The sequence below is a fragment of the Lacerta agilis genome, chromosome 6 (assembly GCF_009819535.1).
Source record: "Lacerta agilis isolate rLacAgi1 chromosome 6, rLacAgi1.pri, whole genome shotgun sequence".
Classification (NCBI taxonomy): domain Eukaryota; kingdom Metazoa; phylum Chordata; class Lepidosauria; order Squamata; family Lacertidae; genus Lacerta; species Lacerta agilis.
The window spans coordinates 20,880,602-20,897,098 of record NC_046317.1 but is presented as its reverse complement, the minus strand read 5'-3'; the positions used below and the strand labels follow the sequence as shown (position 1 = coordinate 20,897,098).

The window sequence follows — 16,497 nt, the reverse complement described above, 5'->3', positions numbered from 1 at the left end:
TTAGAATACCATTTAAAGTACCAAACCTGGTAATTTATATTATGGGAGTAGAATATTAAGAAACTAGACAATTATTGTAGAAACTAGAGAAGTGGTGGGTTCGATTACAACTTCGTTAGGCTTGGTGAAAACTTTTTCTCTTTGCAAATGCCCTTCTGTTCTGGTCCATTGTACTTGCTTTCCAAATAAATGATCCATAGAACTACAGGAACAAATGTAATTACCCATATTGCACAAATCGGGAAAGAATAAATGGGCAATACAAAATGAAGTTGAAAATAGATACTGAGACAGGAAAGGTCATAGTAGAACACTGGCCTTCTTGAGAAACTTTGTCTCTCACTGAAAACTGGATTTAAACAACTGCTGGCATACAGTAGGAAAACTTGAATAAAACTAGACCTGCCAGTTTGGCAGATCTGAACAAAGTAAAACAAAATCAAGGAGTTAAGAGTTTGCTAACCACCAGATCTTTATCGGCCTAGATTCTTTGCTGGTTTCATTTATAGCTCAAAGGCAGGAAGCTGTTTCTTCAAGTGCTTAAAACAATCTTGAACTTAGGAGTCCATCTCTGCATTGTGTACATAATGGCACTTGGTACCTGGGCACCTTAGGAACCGCCTCCTTCCATGTTTCTCTCTGCACATTCCCAATCGTCATCTGGGCTCAGCCTCAAGGAAGCAGGGCTGGTGTCTGTCACCTAGGGACAGGGTATTTTATGTTGTGGCACCTCCTATATTGAATGCCTTGCTGAATGATGTATGTAAGGCCCTATCACTATACTGCTTCTGGTAGTTGTTGAAGCTCTGACTCTTTAAATAAGCTTTTGGTTAATTTTGTAATTTATGCTGGACAAGTTTCATTTTACTTTTGTGCTGCTGAAATTTGTTAAAACAGACTGGGTATTATTAATGTTTGAATGTGTATTGGCATTTTTAAAAGAGATCGTTTTATTAAGTTATTATTGTTTAAGCCATCTTGAGTCTCCTTTGAGAAATGGGGGGAATAGAATTAAAACAAAAAACAAAAACATGCAAGCATGTGTAAGAAAATCCTGACAGCCACTTTAAAAAGACAAGTAGAAATGAAAGGGGGAATTTTAGAGTGGAGAACAGGTCAGGTAAAGGTTTAAGCAACCCCAGTGCGGGCCCCCACCCCAAATTGCTTGAAACCAATTACAAAGTGGCTTTATTTTAAAAAATCTTCCAAGTTTATTACATACTTTCCCATACAGTATTTAGTTCTGCCTTATGCAACAATATCATCAAGCACTAAGACCTTCATGCATTTATTTAATTTCAGCTGGAAAACATTGGGAATTTTATAAAGGCCATACAACAATATGGCATGAAACCGCATGATATATTTGAAGCAAATGATCTCTTTGAAAACGGAAATATGACCCAGGTTCAGACATCACTGGTGGCACTAGCAGGTCTGGTATGTACATAATGACATATGCAGTCCAATGCATTACATTGGTCTATGTGAGTTCCATGCATTTTTCATAGCTTAACTGTAATTAACAATTTTATAGCACGGTACCTTTTGGTAAAGCATAGAAAGTGTTTTAGGATTCTTACAACATTTACTATCTAAAAGGATCCATACTTCAACTATGGGATGTATGTAATAGGTATGCCATGAAATTCCATGGATTGAGACTTTACTTGTCTAGCAGCTATATTGTATTACTCTTGGGTAAAACCAAATATTAAGCTTGGCCTGCAGAAGTTGTGGGATGTTGTCCATGCCTTCACCTCTGTTGCCAAGTAGCTCTTGAAACTGTACAATCAATGATCCATTAATTCATGGGTAGGCAAACTAAGGCCTGGGGGCCAGATCTGGCTCAGTAGCCTTCTAAATCCGACCTGCAGACGGTTTGGGAACCCAGCGTGTTTTTACATGAGTAGAATGTGTGCTTTTATTTAAAATGCATCTCTGGGTTATTTGTGGGGCATAGGAATTCATTTGTATTTTTTTCAAAATATAGTCTGACCCCCAAGGTCTGAAGGACAGTGGACTGGCCCCCTGCTGAAAAAGTTTGCTGACCCCTGCATTAATTGGTTTAAAATTGAACGCAGAATTGTTAAATCAAGGACAACCAAAAAGCAAGTGATATGAATGGTGTTCCTGTATAAAATGTATATTAGAAATGCTGTTATTTTATTCTTCTCCTAGGCAAAAACCAAAGGCTTTCATACTACAATTGATATTGGTGTCAAATACGCAGAAAAGCAAGCAAGAAGTTTTGATGCAGGAAAACTGAAGGCTGGACAAAGTGTGATTGGTTTGCAGGTAAGCAGAAAAGTTGAAAGTTCACTAAGGCTGCAATCCTGTACACACATACCTGGAAGCAAGCCCCACTGAACTGAATGGGGCTGCCTTCTGAATCCATGGGATTGTGCTGTAAATCAGTATACACAGGAAAACCTTTTAAGGTGTAATGGACAATTATTTATGCTTAGTAAACAGCAGGAGTGGCTTTGAGCCACAGCAATAGCCTGCTGGAAGAGGCACTTGCTGCTGATTACTTGGAGGGGCAAAGCCCTGGCAGAGCCAATCTGGCATTTCCTCTGGTACATCTGCATAGCTCCAACCTCGCCATCACTCTGTCCCTCCAGGTAAGCAGCAACAACACCTCTAATAGGAAGCTGTTACCACCACCACCCCAGACAAGCCGCTCCTGCTAAACAGAATTGCAAGGTTTATCTTGTCTGGGTGGAATGTTTCCCCAATACACCTGGACTACATTTAGATCACACTTTCTAAGGAACAACAAAGGGCCATTTATCTAGACAAAGATGGAATAAGAGTAGTTCTGGAAGAGTTCATATCCACAGCAGCTGGCACAAGTAGCTACTGAATTTCATGAGCTATATACATGAGGAAGAATAAGGTAGGTAACAGTAGAATTGCTATATTTTAGTCCCTCATAGATCTGGTTTACATGTTAACATGAAAAGCATGATTAACACTGCCTTTATTCTTCCTGTGCTACTCAGTAATGTGCGAGTCTTCTGTTCATGTAATCAGGCAATTTCTACCACAACACACAATGTAATTTGTAGAGTACAATACAGCCGTGAAGATTTCAGGTTTGCTCTCTGTAACTAATCTTTGAATAACCCTCTCTGTCCTCTTTTTAGTTGAAATCTTAAGAACATAAGATGAGGGTAACAAAGTTTTATATAATGCAACTTCTGCTTACCACAGGGACCAAACGGATACACCTCCAAGGAGCCCAAACCAGGGCATAAAGACACCCATTCTGTTGTTCCTTTGAAGTTAATATAGTTGAGTTGACTCTATGCCTGCTTTGACACATGGATTAACACTACTCTAATAAGCCCTTTGTTTTCCTTTCTGTAGTTTACATCCAGGGATAATTGTATACAACTGATTCTTTCTTTTCCACCAGATTTCTGATCTCTCTACTGTATCTATGATTCTAATTTAGCACCAGCCATTCCAACATCATCTAAACTTGGAAGCTTCTAGAATTAGCATATATTTTAAATGGTATTCCTTTCCAAATGTGTTTGGTTTGCTTATTTACCTCTACAGTCCTTTGTTCTTTTAAACTGTTCCTCAGTACACTCATTGCAAAATTATTCTCTTTCCCTACCTCACATCCCTGGAGTATTTACACACCTTTCCTTAATCTCATTCTAGATGCTTCTCACCTCCTACAAGTCTGTTTAAAAGCTATGTTGCAACCTTTTCAATATTAAGCACCAGCAGTCTGGTTCCACTGCAGTTCAAAATTCTCCAATGGCTGGGAAACTTAAAACTTTCCTTCTATCAACATCCTCCTATTGATACATGCCAGCTCTGGAAGAGGCTGCATTTCTGAAAAAAATATTGCCACAGAGATCTTGGATTACAACATGCCTAACAAACATTTCCCAAGGTTGTTGGTGTCAATGTGTACAATGACTGCTCTCCCATACTATTTAGACAATATGTGATGTCTGCTACCTTCAGACAAGGTAGGGAAGTCACTAAGTAACATGTCCCCTCTTAAAGGATCATTTCCCAAGCCCTGTCCTAAGAACTTCATTCTGCAGAAGAGCTGTTAGCTCTAGGAGCAGGATGCTCCTACAGTGTGTTTGAAGGTCTCCTCTCTGTTTCGCTCACCTTCTAAGGTTAGCTATCTGAAGGAAACAGACTTATTCCCTGGGAACCAGGAACTCCCTGCACTGAGCACACAACCACAACTTATATATGTTACATTCTTCAATACACTGGCCTAGTATAGTACATTTACTTATGGTAGTTCTCAATCAGAACTCCTTCAAGTGATCCTCATTCTCTTTATAGATGGGAACCAATAAATGTGCCAGCCAGGCAGGCATGACTGCCTATGGGACTAGGAGACATCTCTATGATCCAAAGATGCAAACTGATAAACCATTTGACCAGACAACAATAAGCCTGCAGATGGGTACTAACAAAGGGGCTAGTCAGGTAAGCAAAAGTTACTTTCATATTTAGGATACTTCTGTTTCTGAAGTCCTAAAATTTATCTTTCATTGTTTGGTATTTTATTTATTTTTAAATATTTCTAAACCAACATTTTGCACTAGCTGCAGCTTCCACACCAATCTCAAGGACAAAATTAAGAAGAGGACCAAAGGTTGGGTTTTTGTTTTTGTGTGCAGTAGAATAATATAATCTGTAGCATTTTGGGGGGGGGTAAACTTTTTTGATCCGTGGGCCCAGATTCTTACCAGGATCTTCCTAAAGGGCCAAATATGGGGTGGGTAGAACTTTGAAAGTTGAGACTTCAGAGCACCTATGGCAGCAAGGTGCTGCTAAAAGGAAGCTTTTCTTCATTGTGGCAGCTGGTCCAATGTAGTCCTCTTTGAAGCTTGGCAGGTTCAGGTACATGAGTTTCTTCTAGGGAGCTCTCTCACACCTAGATCAAACTAGATCAGCTTATGTACAAGGTCAGCCCTGTTTAGCGCTGGGTTCCAGTGCATGAGAGTTCCCTGCAACCAGCTCTTACACAGAGGTAAATCCTGGTTGGTCAAAATGTGGGAGCACAGTCTGCTTTACACATAGCACAAATGCTGTGCAAGGGGGCTTTACAGTTGCTGACAAACACAATTCAGTGAGTACTTCCTAACTACAGTGGTACCCCGTGTTACGCATGTGATCCGTTCCAGATCGCGCTACGTAACATGGGCGTGTCTAACACGAACGCCCCCCCCAAAAGAGAAAAAACCCGGAAGTAGCGCGATTTGAACGCTTCTGCGCATGTGTGAAGTGCGCAGAAGCGTTCTGCGTTTCCGGGGGTCGCACATGCTCCGGAAACACTTCCGGGTTGTGTGCAACCCGGGGTATGACTGTACAAACCTGCTCCTTCAATGGGAGTGCAACCCTATTCAGAAAAGGCAATATGACCCAGTTCCTGAACTTGAGACCTGCTAACCCACAATAGATAAACCTATACTGGTGACATTGTGCTGCAAATTCCTAATGACTGCTCCTAACAGCTTCATATAGATGTTAAATAGCTTTGGGGTAAGATGTAGCCTGCAGCTCAGAATAATCGCTTGGGATGCTCTTCATCCTTGCAATACACATACAAAATTGTGAAGATCCTCAGCATGCACCGATAGCTTCTTCCTCGTAGTATAATGTGCTTTATTCTGATTTCTGTGATGGGATGAGAAGTCTGTTGCTTGCTGAATCTAGCTTAATATCTGGAAAATATTATGCACATGTGCATTCCTGCCATCACTCATTATTATTTTAAAAGTCCCAATGCTGTTCAAACTGCTTAAAAACCTTTGTTTTTAGGCAGGGATGCTTGCACCAGGTACAAGACGAGACATTTATGACCAGAAGCTCACATTACAACCCATGGACAACACCACTATTTCACTACAAATGGGCACCAACAAAGTGGCTTCCCAGAAAGGGATGAGCGTTTATGGGCTTGGACGGCAAGTATATGACCCAAAGTATTGTGCTGCACCAACAGAACCTGTCATTCATAATGGGAGTCAAGGAACAGGAACTAATGGGTCAGAAATCAGCGATAGCGATTATCAGGCAGAATATCCAGATGACTATCACGGCGAATACCAAGATGAATATCAGAGAGATTACCACGGTCAGTACAGTGACCAGGGCATTGATTATTAGATTTGCCTCAAAAGCTCAGTATTAGTTTATTATTTTATTCAGTAAAGAACGAAACTAGCCTTGTGGAATTGTTACCCGTCTTCTTTACACATTATGCTTCATGTACCTAAGGAAATAATTGCCTTACATAACATTCCTTTTTCCTTTCTCTGCCCTTTCCTTCTCTAGTTGCCTTTAGTGCTGTAACAGTTGCAGTCTACAGCATAACCAATAACTGCATATGAAGTAAAAAGGAATACTGTGAAAGGGAGAGTTCTCTTATGCAGCCAAGTCTTTTAATAATAAAAACTATGCATTTTTTTTTACAACCTTGTTCTGAAATGAGCATTTTACATACTATATCAGCCCTTTCCTTTTAAAAAAATGTTTTTATTTACAGTTCCATTATGTGGAAAACTGTAAGACTTAATTGTGGACCATGCCACAAAAACTGAGGTTGTGGCTTATTACCTGCAAGATTTCTGTCTATTCATAAGTACTTGCTTGCTAACCTCTAAACTCACAGTAGACATAATAAATGTGCATTTGTGATTGTGTGTGTTCCATTCATCTAAATTGACCAAGCTTATAGAAAAAGAGCTGTCTTGCTTAAAAAGGGAGCTTGTATAAATTCTGAGCCCACAGAAGTCTCCATGTTTTGATGGTGCGTTGACTTTTATTTCCTGTGCCATAATGTATCCATGTAGAATTGCCTTTTCTTTGAATTGTATTTATTGCCACATTTCTCATCATAAACCGATCTTGTTGTATTTTTTATAAATAAATGTTGTGTTATTAAATACAAAATTCAAATTACAGAAAACATTTACAATTGTCCCTTTGTTTATAACTTGTCCAAAACATATTCTTTCATTTTCAACAAAACAATTTGCTGGAGATTGGAAATAATGCACTCATGGTGATTCTACCTTGCTGCTTATAACTTTTGGCAATGAACTCTTTTTTACAAGTAAAAGTTTAGGATCCAGAGAGATTCAAGGCAAAATTTACTTGCAGCCAGCAGTATGCTTTTAGACTTTAAAGAGGTGGTTTTGCTCAGAAAGGGGGGGAAAGCCTGTTATGCAGATGTTCTTTGGGAGATAAGGGCTTGTCTGAGTTGTGTGCCACATAACTTAATATGCAAACCAGTAAAGGGTCTGGCTGCATCTTGCCCTCTGCACACAAAGAAAATGACTACTTTTTTAGGAAAAAGACTACTAGTAGTTGGGGATCATCATTTGATGTAATGGAACATAATTTTATCATAAAATACTCTTGTATGTAAAAAGGAACAGTATAGAAGTAGTACAGTATAGAAATAGTACAGTTACTTACCCCAGATAGCGCTTATAGATATGTCTAATTTAATGAGGCTTTGTCCCACGAAGGATGCCAAAATAAAAGGAATGCATACAGCAAATATTCCCAAACTCTTGGTCTTTGTTGTTAAAGACCTGCCTTCTTGAGTGATCACTGATTCTCCTTTGCAGGATACAATTGTTCTTCAGGACATCTATGGTTTTGTTAATTTAGGACATGCACAATGTTTTCCATAAAGGACTGCAATGGAAGGAACCTAACCATATGAACAACATTACCAAAAATTCCTAGATAACATGATTCCGCGACGTACTCCTTACCATAGTGGACCCTCTAACTAGCACTGCTTCTTAATCTATGACATGATTATTCACAGTTTAGATGTTATCCAGGCTGCATTGTATACAGGTGACTCTCAACTTATGCTGTGCCTACATTCCAGGTATAGGGTACAAAGTCAAAATCACATGTAATAAAAACACATTGGGTTCAATGGCAGGTGGGATTGCCAAAGTCTTTTCCTCAGACACCCACCCCATTTTATTTTTTTCAACAATTTTTTTGCCAAGTGCATAAAGCTGAATGCACACAAGTTAAATGCACATAAATTGTGAGTCACTTGTATATAAAAGTCGCTGAGTCAATTTCATTGTGCTTTCTTAAGGGGCTTTATACAAAAAAGACAGTTTTATCATGTTGAAGTGCAACAAAACTTACAGCAGATTTGATAATTAGTATAAAACATATTTAAATACTATTTCAATAAAACCATACATAATGTTTTTTTTTAGTTTTTCACTGAGTTAGAGTGAGTTAATCATCTCTTCCAGTGCAAGAGGTACAAACTGATTTAGGAGATAATTTATCTCAAAATATTGGTAACCTTCACTTTTATTTTATCTGCATTTTGCTGTTTTTGCTGTGTACTTTTAGAGCCATCTCAAGTTCTGGCCTATAGTAAGAAAAAATGGAAAAATGCATAGGATTAGTCATAATGGTAACACAAAGTCTGTAAAGCAACACAAAGCATATGAAGAGATAAAAAGAGAAAGTTTGGCATAGAAATAATACTCCAGATTATTCTGCTAGTGTACGTGTGACTTTTGTTTTGGCAAAAATGCTCAAAGACCCACATACAATGAGAAAGCCAAGTACAGCCATTCATAAACACAATAAACTTAAAACCACACTTCCAGACTGCCTGACTGGCTTATTTCCATGCACCAGAAAGTTCTGAAAAGAAAAAAATATGCAAGAGCCTAAGCTCTGTCAGGGCTTACAACATGAGCACTACGTGCAGATTTTCTTTCCTGGCAAAAACTATTTTGGCAGGAAAAGGATGGCTGCTACTGTAAAAACCATGCACAGAAAAAAACCAAAAGTCAAGTCAATTATGCTACAGATACATTGTTTCAAAAAATCTATTTTTTTTTAAGTGGGCACGAGTGAAATTATGTCAGAAACATTTTAAAAATGCTGCTACCATTTTTAGGAGAAGCTACATATTATATACTTTATCTGTGCACTACCTTAAAGACACCCATGTAAAAGAGGGGGCACAGGGAGAAGAGCAATAGGTTAGTGCTGGTTTTGTTGCTGATTTTAAAACTTGATCTCGTTAACACACGAGCAGACAGTATCCCTCCTTTACCTAGCAGTTCAAAAGCACGTCAAATTGCAAGTAGATAAATAGGTATCGCTCCAAGCGGGAAGGTAAACGGTGTTTCTGTGCGCTGCTCTGGTTCGCCAGAAGCGGCTTTGTCATGCTGGCCACATGACCTGGAAGCTGTATGCCAGCTCCCCTGGCCAGTAAAGCGAGATGAGCACCGCAACCCCAGAGTCGGACACGACTGGACCTAATGGTCAGGGGTCCCTTTACCTTTATTATGTATAAATACAGTTTAAGGGAAATTACGTTATTCAGTGGAAGAATGTGGCGACATTGAAGAAACAGGTCATGGCAGCCTAATCCTCCCTTTATATACCTAATATGGTCTGGGAAGATTACATATCAGAACGTAGTGCTATGCTCATGTACCCACTATGCTTGGCTTTCAAACAGAAAGATGATGCTAAAGTGTGTTCTGCTTACACGAGCAAAGTATCCCACTCTGAAATTAGGAATATTTCTTCCAAAAGTATCCTCCTCCCCTCTCTAGAAGTACTATACTGGAAACACAAAGTATAAAATACATTCATACTGCAAAAGAAAATTTGTTGTTGTTCAGTCGTTCAGTCGTGTCCGACTTTTCGTGACCCTATGGACCAGAGCACGCCAGGCACGCCTATCCTTCACTGCCTCCGCAAAAGAAAATACACCTTGTTATTTAATGTCCATATATTATGGCATTTACTTGTTTCTTACCATAGGCTGAAGTTCTGTGCCATATTCCTTGTTATGAAGGATATTTTTATTTCTGTGTGTGTTCTCTGCAAACTTGCTGCTGTGATCCAAAAAGTTCTACAAAGAACAAAACAACCAATTGAATGCTACTGAGAAATTTCAGATCTAGTCAATATTAGATTAGGATTGACAACCCACTTCTGATTTTTTTTTAGCCAAAGCTGATGTTTTCTGCGGTAATACAGATAATATTTGCAAAAGGAAAATATATGCCCTTAAGAACTTAAGAATTACCAGCTGGATGAGGCTAATGTCCCAACTATTTTAGCATCCTGTTGTCACAGTGGCCAGCCAGATGCCTATGGGAAGTCTGAAAGTAGGACTTCAGGACAATAGCACTTTTCCCACTAGTGATTCCCAGCAGCTGGCATTCAGAGGCATGCTACCTCCAACAGTGGAGGCAGAATATAGCTTTACCATCCATGCATTTGTCTAATCTTTTAAAGCTACCCAGGCGGCCTTTCACATTCTCAAAGTGAATTCCATGGTTTAAATATGCAGTGTGTGAAGTAGTACTTTTTTCCCCACCCTAAATTTTCCAATATTCAACTTCATTGGATATTTCTGAGTTTTAGTGTTATGGGGGAGAAAAGATGTAATTCCATTCGCTTTCTTCATAAATTTATACACCTCTACTGCGTCTCCTCTTAACTCACCTTTTCTCTACACTAGAAAGCCCCAAATGTTGTGATCAAGCAGTTCTTCCACCTCCTTGATCAATTTGGTTGTCCTTTTCTAGACCTCTTGATAGAAGAACAGTTAGGAAAAATATCAGTGCTGTTCTGTTGGCCTTGCATTTCTGTTCTACTGGACCAACTTTTTACTCAAACACTTGCATACTCTCACACCAAGAAATGTTGGTATATATTTAAAATATTTAATTAAAACTGTACTAAGCACAATTATCAGGAACTCCTATTAAACTTAATGTGATTTTATCTGTGTAAACATATAGAATTGGTACTTAAGGCTGAAATGCTAAGGATATTAGCAGGAGGACCCACTGAGCTAAGTGGGACTGGTTTCCTGTTAAATCTGTTTAGGATTATGTTGTTAGCTTTTATACCTTAAGATGGGTTGTAGAAAAATAAGGGGGTTGACTTTTGCTGCCCAACTCCCAAAGGGACTGAGTCCTCCAAGTCTATGATTGGTCAGAGATGAATGGGTAGAGGCAAGATGCAGTGAAAGCAAGGCATATGTTTATTTTTCTGTTGCAACAGAGTTCTCTCCCCTCTTTGCACGAAGGTAAGAGAGTCCAAGAACCAAGTGTGCAGGAACCTTTAAAGACTTCTGAAAGTGCCCAGCCCTTTAGCCAAGGACCACCCTAAAATCATCATACATACATCACAGGAGGCGGTCAACAATAGAAGGAAATGTTTAAGGCTGTAATCCTACAAACACCTGGTTGTAAAACCCACTGAGCATAATAGGGATTACCTGAGTAAATGTGCACCAGATTGCACTGCACATCATATTAAGACAGTAATCCTACACACACTTATCTGGATGTAAGCCCAATCTGATTGTGTCATAAGCCCTGTAGAGACTGTGGAGTTGGACCCTGTCTGGAAGGAGCTGATCTGGATGCTGGGGAGGGACCTGATGAGTTGCCTGAAGAGAGTCCCACCTCACTGTTATTGGATAGCCTTAAGGCAGAGGCAGAACCACTGATGCAACTTCAATACCATCTCCTCTAAGTGAAGCTCTCCTCAACCCCAGGAAGATGACTGAGACCAGGCTGGTCAATCATCTCCACCTCTGTGGCCAAGGACATGGCAAAGATTATCCCAGTGTGAACAGACCCACAGAAGTGCCTGCTTACTTGCCCAAGCTAAAGTTTTGTCTGTAACTGCTTACCATTAATTCTTGGTCCATGAAGTAAGGCTTCTCTGCAGATCCATCATTTGTTTCTCTGTCAACAGCAAAGCAAAGCAATAGGGCTTCCACTATTGTCTGAAATACTGATAAGAAGTTGTGGGCAATGAGATAAGCCAAAAAAGCAATCAGCAGCAGTGGAACTACCCAAACGTGTAATTCACGGTTGTAGTTAAATGCCATCAAACCTCCAAAAACTGTGAAACATATCACAAACACCTGTTTGGAAATAAATGTAGAGACTGTATTTCAGAAGAAGCTATTGCAGACTTCACTCACCAAAGATGACCAAAACATTTAAGTGTATTTAGCATTTAGAGATTATTGCATTCAAAAGTTCACAGGGAATATCTTATTTCCCTTGCTGCAACATTTGTTTGCTCTGTTCTTTTTATTTCTTATCTGTATATTATCTTAAATTAAGACTATTAACTGCTTGAGGAAAGCAGCACCATTTTCCAATGCTTGCTTCAGATGTAATGGCAAATTATGGTTTGGCATTACATGAACAAGCCTCATGCTTGTGCGATTATCTCCTTCCTCTCCTTGTGCAGCCTGATTCCCTCTGAGTTATAGTATCACAGCAATTCACAGCTTGCTACTACAACAGGATTGGAGAAACTACAGTGCTCAAAGGGACCATTGGTCTTATCTGTAAGGTATTCTTAAGATGTCCTCAGGTGGGATATGAATTTTCTCCTAGTGCTTGCTCTTCTGACTCATACAAAATAGGAAGTCAGGAAGGGTGGAAAGGAAAGGCACTGCAACTCAAACTCATATAATGCCAAGTCACAATATTGCAGAATGCCCAACCCAACTCAAACAGTACTTCCCTGTTTACTCAAAAATTTCAAACTTAGTTACTTCTCTATAAACATCACTCATGAATCCTAGTTTATTTCCATATATTATACTGTACTGATTAGGGGAGATTTCAAGCAAGGAGCAATATTAATTGCCATGAGAGGAGAATTGAGCTTTGAAATTTTTGAATTCCATTGTTATAAAAAATATTGACAAGACAGTATTTTCAGTTAATAATCAATGGCACAGTGATAATAAGCTTATACCTTTCCTAGAAATATAACAAAGTCGCTGAAGCAGCTGATTGCTGTGGTGTTAGCTGAACTCTTTGATAAAATAACAGCAGCATCTTCTGCTGAGGTCCAAAAGTATGTCCCATTTATGGCTGTTGCTGTGTATGCATTCTGTAATTAGAATGTAAATTGGTTTAGTTTTTTTCAAAAAAAAAAAAAAAGAAGGAAGGAGAATGACAAGTAGAAGGTAGAAATCTTAACCTAGCCTAAGTTACTTCAAAACCAGGTCTGACAAAAGTATTCCATAATTCTATGAAAACTATCTTGCATAATCTTTGAACCTAATTTTCAAAAACCACAGAAAAGCTTCTTAACTGAAATGGTTAACAAAGTTTTTTTTAAAAAAATACAGCTAAACGTCTTACCACAAATTAAATAGTTTTCTTTAAATCTCTGAAGATCAATGCCCTGTATTCCTCAAGGATTTAGTTACTGAAGTACAAAGTGGGTATGTAAATGAAAGAGGAATGTGTGAAACTCTGTACAATTATTCTTTTAGCAGTCTGAAAGCAGATGTATTTTGTTTAGAGAAAAAGAAAATGGATTACATCATTTTTGAACTATTTTTTAAAGCCATCTCTCATTGGCATTCTTAACAGAGATTAGCAGTAAGCAAACACATTCTGCCAAAAGAATTTATAGTTTTCCCTATTTATTTGGGACTTACATACATTCCAATTAAGTTTGCTTTTTTGAAACTGAAAAATTCCTCAGCATCTGCTGAAGAGTTTCACTCAGACTAAGATTTATACCCCAAATTTGAATTTTCTTTTCATAATTAGGAAAGTTTTGGACTCTTGATTTAATGAATGTACATCATTGCACATAATTTAATATAGCAGTGGAGGTGGAGGAAAAATCAAACGAAACGTAACTTGCAAACATGAATTCTATTGGTAACTGACGACTTTAGCAATTTCCAAAGGGGTGACACAGTTCATCAGTTGCAGCAAAAAAAAAACTCTGATCCAGATTGACCATTTATTTTGAAATATGTTTCTGTGGACTTTTATCAGGTGAAATATAATCCAAGAAAACTTATGCCTTTACAGTTGCAGCCCCCATCTGCGGAACATTCTCCCTATTGAGATCTGCCTGGCACCTTCACTGACATCTTTACAGTGCCTGGTAAAAACATAACTCACTCCTCCCCCACCAGACTGCTGATAGACTATTATGATGATGTATTTGCTTTTACTGTGCTGCCACAGTTTCCTGCAGCTGATATGGAGGAATGTTGTTGTAAGTTTTCTATAAACTGCATGCATTTTTGAATGAATGTATCAATATTATGTTTTTAAACATGTTTTAAGTCTCTTGGATACCTCTGTGTAACAAGCAACTAACAAGCCTAGCAAATAAATAAGACAATTTTGTTAGTCCTTAACATAACACAAGATTCTTTGTCGTTTTGACAACTTTAACATGTTTTGTTAAAGACTTAAATCCTTTGTTAGCACATATGTTCACCGCAAGTCCATAGACCAAGATAACAAAAATTGCAACAGCAGCACAAACTAGCAAATCTGGAACACAGATAATTCAGTTACACTTACACCCAAAGCATTTGAGAGAGTTCTGCTTAATCCTTTATATACCCAGTAAGTCACTGTGGTATACAATATAGCTTTTCCATCAAGTTCTAAAGATACAGTACCAGAAACCCACTCCACCGAGACTCAGAGCAGGGCCTTGTTCTGTGGAGCAGCACTCCTGGCGAGACACGACAGACACCCACTATCTGAACTTTCTGGAAACAACTGAAGACAGTTTTGTTCTAAGAAGCTTTCCTAGCTGGATGAATAGGTCTCTGATATATCTGCTGTTATTTCCTGTGTTGGGGTTTTATTGGTGTGTGTGTGTTATTCAGCTATTTTTATTGCATTTTGTACAACGCCTTGAGATCTGTGTGGAAGGTGATAAATAAATAAGTTACTATCCTACAACTCCCTTTTAGAAGAAATTCAGTCCCTAAAAGTTCCAGTGCCTGGGAACCAAAGACTATATTTCTCACAGATAAATAAGGAATGAGATTGTTTACATATTTTGAAATAGCACAGTAGACAAAAAAAAGTACTGGGGGGGGGGAACATCCCTCTGTACTTCACAATACAGAATGAATGTCAAGGGTCTTGGAAAAACTGACCTGTTAGCTTCATGAGAAAAGCCCTGTGGCACAGGTCCAAGCCCTAAAGTTTCCTGCTTCTGAAGAATAATTGCAACTTTGTGTAACAGCTGAATTCAGTCTTCCATTCTAGGACTCTATTAAAAATGAGCTCAGTGAAAAGAGAGCCATAGCAACAGAATCTTCTTTTAAAAGAAGCCAAAAACAAGATGGTCAGACATGATTGTATTTAGCTTCTTTGGTTTGCTCATACAATCTGGCTGGTCTCAATCCATGCCGGATACAGAATTGCCCCAACCCAGGTACATTATAGTACAGTAAGATGGCACACATATTATAAATGATGTACCATGCTGGAGCTGTGGTGTATTGTCCTTGGATGTAGGTAGACTACTTACGACAGGTAGGCAGACTATGAATAGGAATAAAAGGGTGTCTGAATGAGCTGAACTGAACTGATCACAATGAATCTAAGTTATTTACTTGCAGAACATCTACAATTCAGGGCAGTTAAACTTTTGCAAGAGTACTTTGACATGGAACCTGTGGGCTACACACTGCCTTGTTGTACGGACTGGGGAGTGAGGCCAAAATTTGAATAAAAGGGCACCTGAGGGGCTAATGCAATATCACTTTTCAAATTAATAAAAGAACCACACTAATTATATTTATTTTGTGGTTTTGTACACTGATTTTGTTCTGTGAACTGCCCTGAAATAGACTGGAAAGAGAAGTTGCTGAATTGCAACTTATTACCAAACTTAAAACCATGGAGAGACCTGGTCTGAACAGAGACATTGGATTCTTATCTCATTACACATGATAAAGCTATTTTTAGCCATCTCAACCCTTGCTTTTTCCTGTAGACCAATTGCAGTCGTTAACAGTCGTCAACAGGTTTACTACACCTATCAGCCAATCACCCATTCCCACCACCCTTCTGAGTAATACTCCTCCCCACCCTCTCACTATATAGAAGGGTCTGGTGACTTCTGTTTCAGTGTATCTGAATAAGTGTGCATGCACACAAAAGCTCATACCAAGAACAAACTTAGTTGCTACTGCAAGGAATTTTTTTTGTTTGTTTGTTTCAACTAAATATTTAGTATGACTAGCAGACTGAATTCATATTACAATTTTGCATTTACACAGATTATTTATTATACAATATTTCACATTTCTTTTCTTTTTTTAAAGCCCAAAATAGATAAGTAGTTACGTAACTCCATAAAATAATTGTGTCAAGGAAACATTAAGAAAACATTCCATATAATAATTTCAAGCATAATTTTAAGTAGCAAAACCACCCAGTTATCCTATAAACACCCATCCAAAAATGCATTTTCATCACTTATATCCTCAAAGATTTAACATAATAAAAAACAAGAAGGATATGAAGATAGAGATTGCTGGTAAGTATAAACTAATTGTCATATCTCTAACTTGGGACTAATCTGTCTTGAAGCTGCTTTGAGAGCCTACAGCCTCTAAGGACAGAGAAGCATGTACAAAAATCTCATGTGGTAGCATCAACCAAACTC

General features: G+C 38.5%; 2 protein-coding genes across 2 annotated transcripts in view; one reads left to right on the top strand and one right to left on the bottom strand.

Moving 5' to 3' along the window:
• CNN3 (calponin 3) overlaps nucleotides 1–6,929 on the top strand; it is a 28,184-nt gene extending 21,255 nt beyond the window's left edge. Inside the window, exons 4-7 of the mRNA XM_033151566.1 lie at nucleotides 1,303–1,440; nucleotides 2,182–2,298; nucleotides 4,324–4,470; nucleotides 5,809–6,929. Coding sequence (XP_033007457.1) covers nucleotides 1,303–1,440; nucleotides 2,182–2,298; nucleotides 4,324–4,470; nucleotides 5,809–6,156 — 750 coding nt within the window. The 3' untranslated portion in view covers nucleotides 6,157–6,929. The remainder of the gene's footprint in view (nucleotides 1–1,302; nucleotides 1,441–2,181; nucleotides 2,299–4,323; nucleotides 4,471–5,808) is intronic.
• Nucleotides 6,930–8,365: 1,436 nt separating this feature from the next.
• SLC44A3 (solute carrier family 44 member 3) overlaps nucleotides 8,366–16,497 on the bottom strand; it is a 31,230-nt gene continuing 23,098 nt past the window's right edge. Inside the window, exons 13-16 of the mRNA XM_033151567.1 lie at nucleotides 12,805–12,942; nucleotides 11,717–11,953; nucleotides 9,821–9,916; nucleotides 8,366–8,407 (exon numbers count right to left, since the gene is read on the bottom strand). Coding sequence (XP_033007458.1) covers nucleotides 8,396–8,407; nucleotides 9,821–9,916; nucleotides 11,717–11,953; nucleotides 12,805–12,942 — 483 coding nt within the window. The 3' untranslated portion in view covers nucleotides 8,366–8,395. The remainder of the gene's footprint in view (nucleotides 8,408–9,820; nucleotides 9,917–11,716; nucleotides 11,954–12,804; nucleotides 12,943–16,497) is intronic.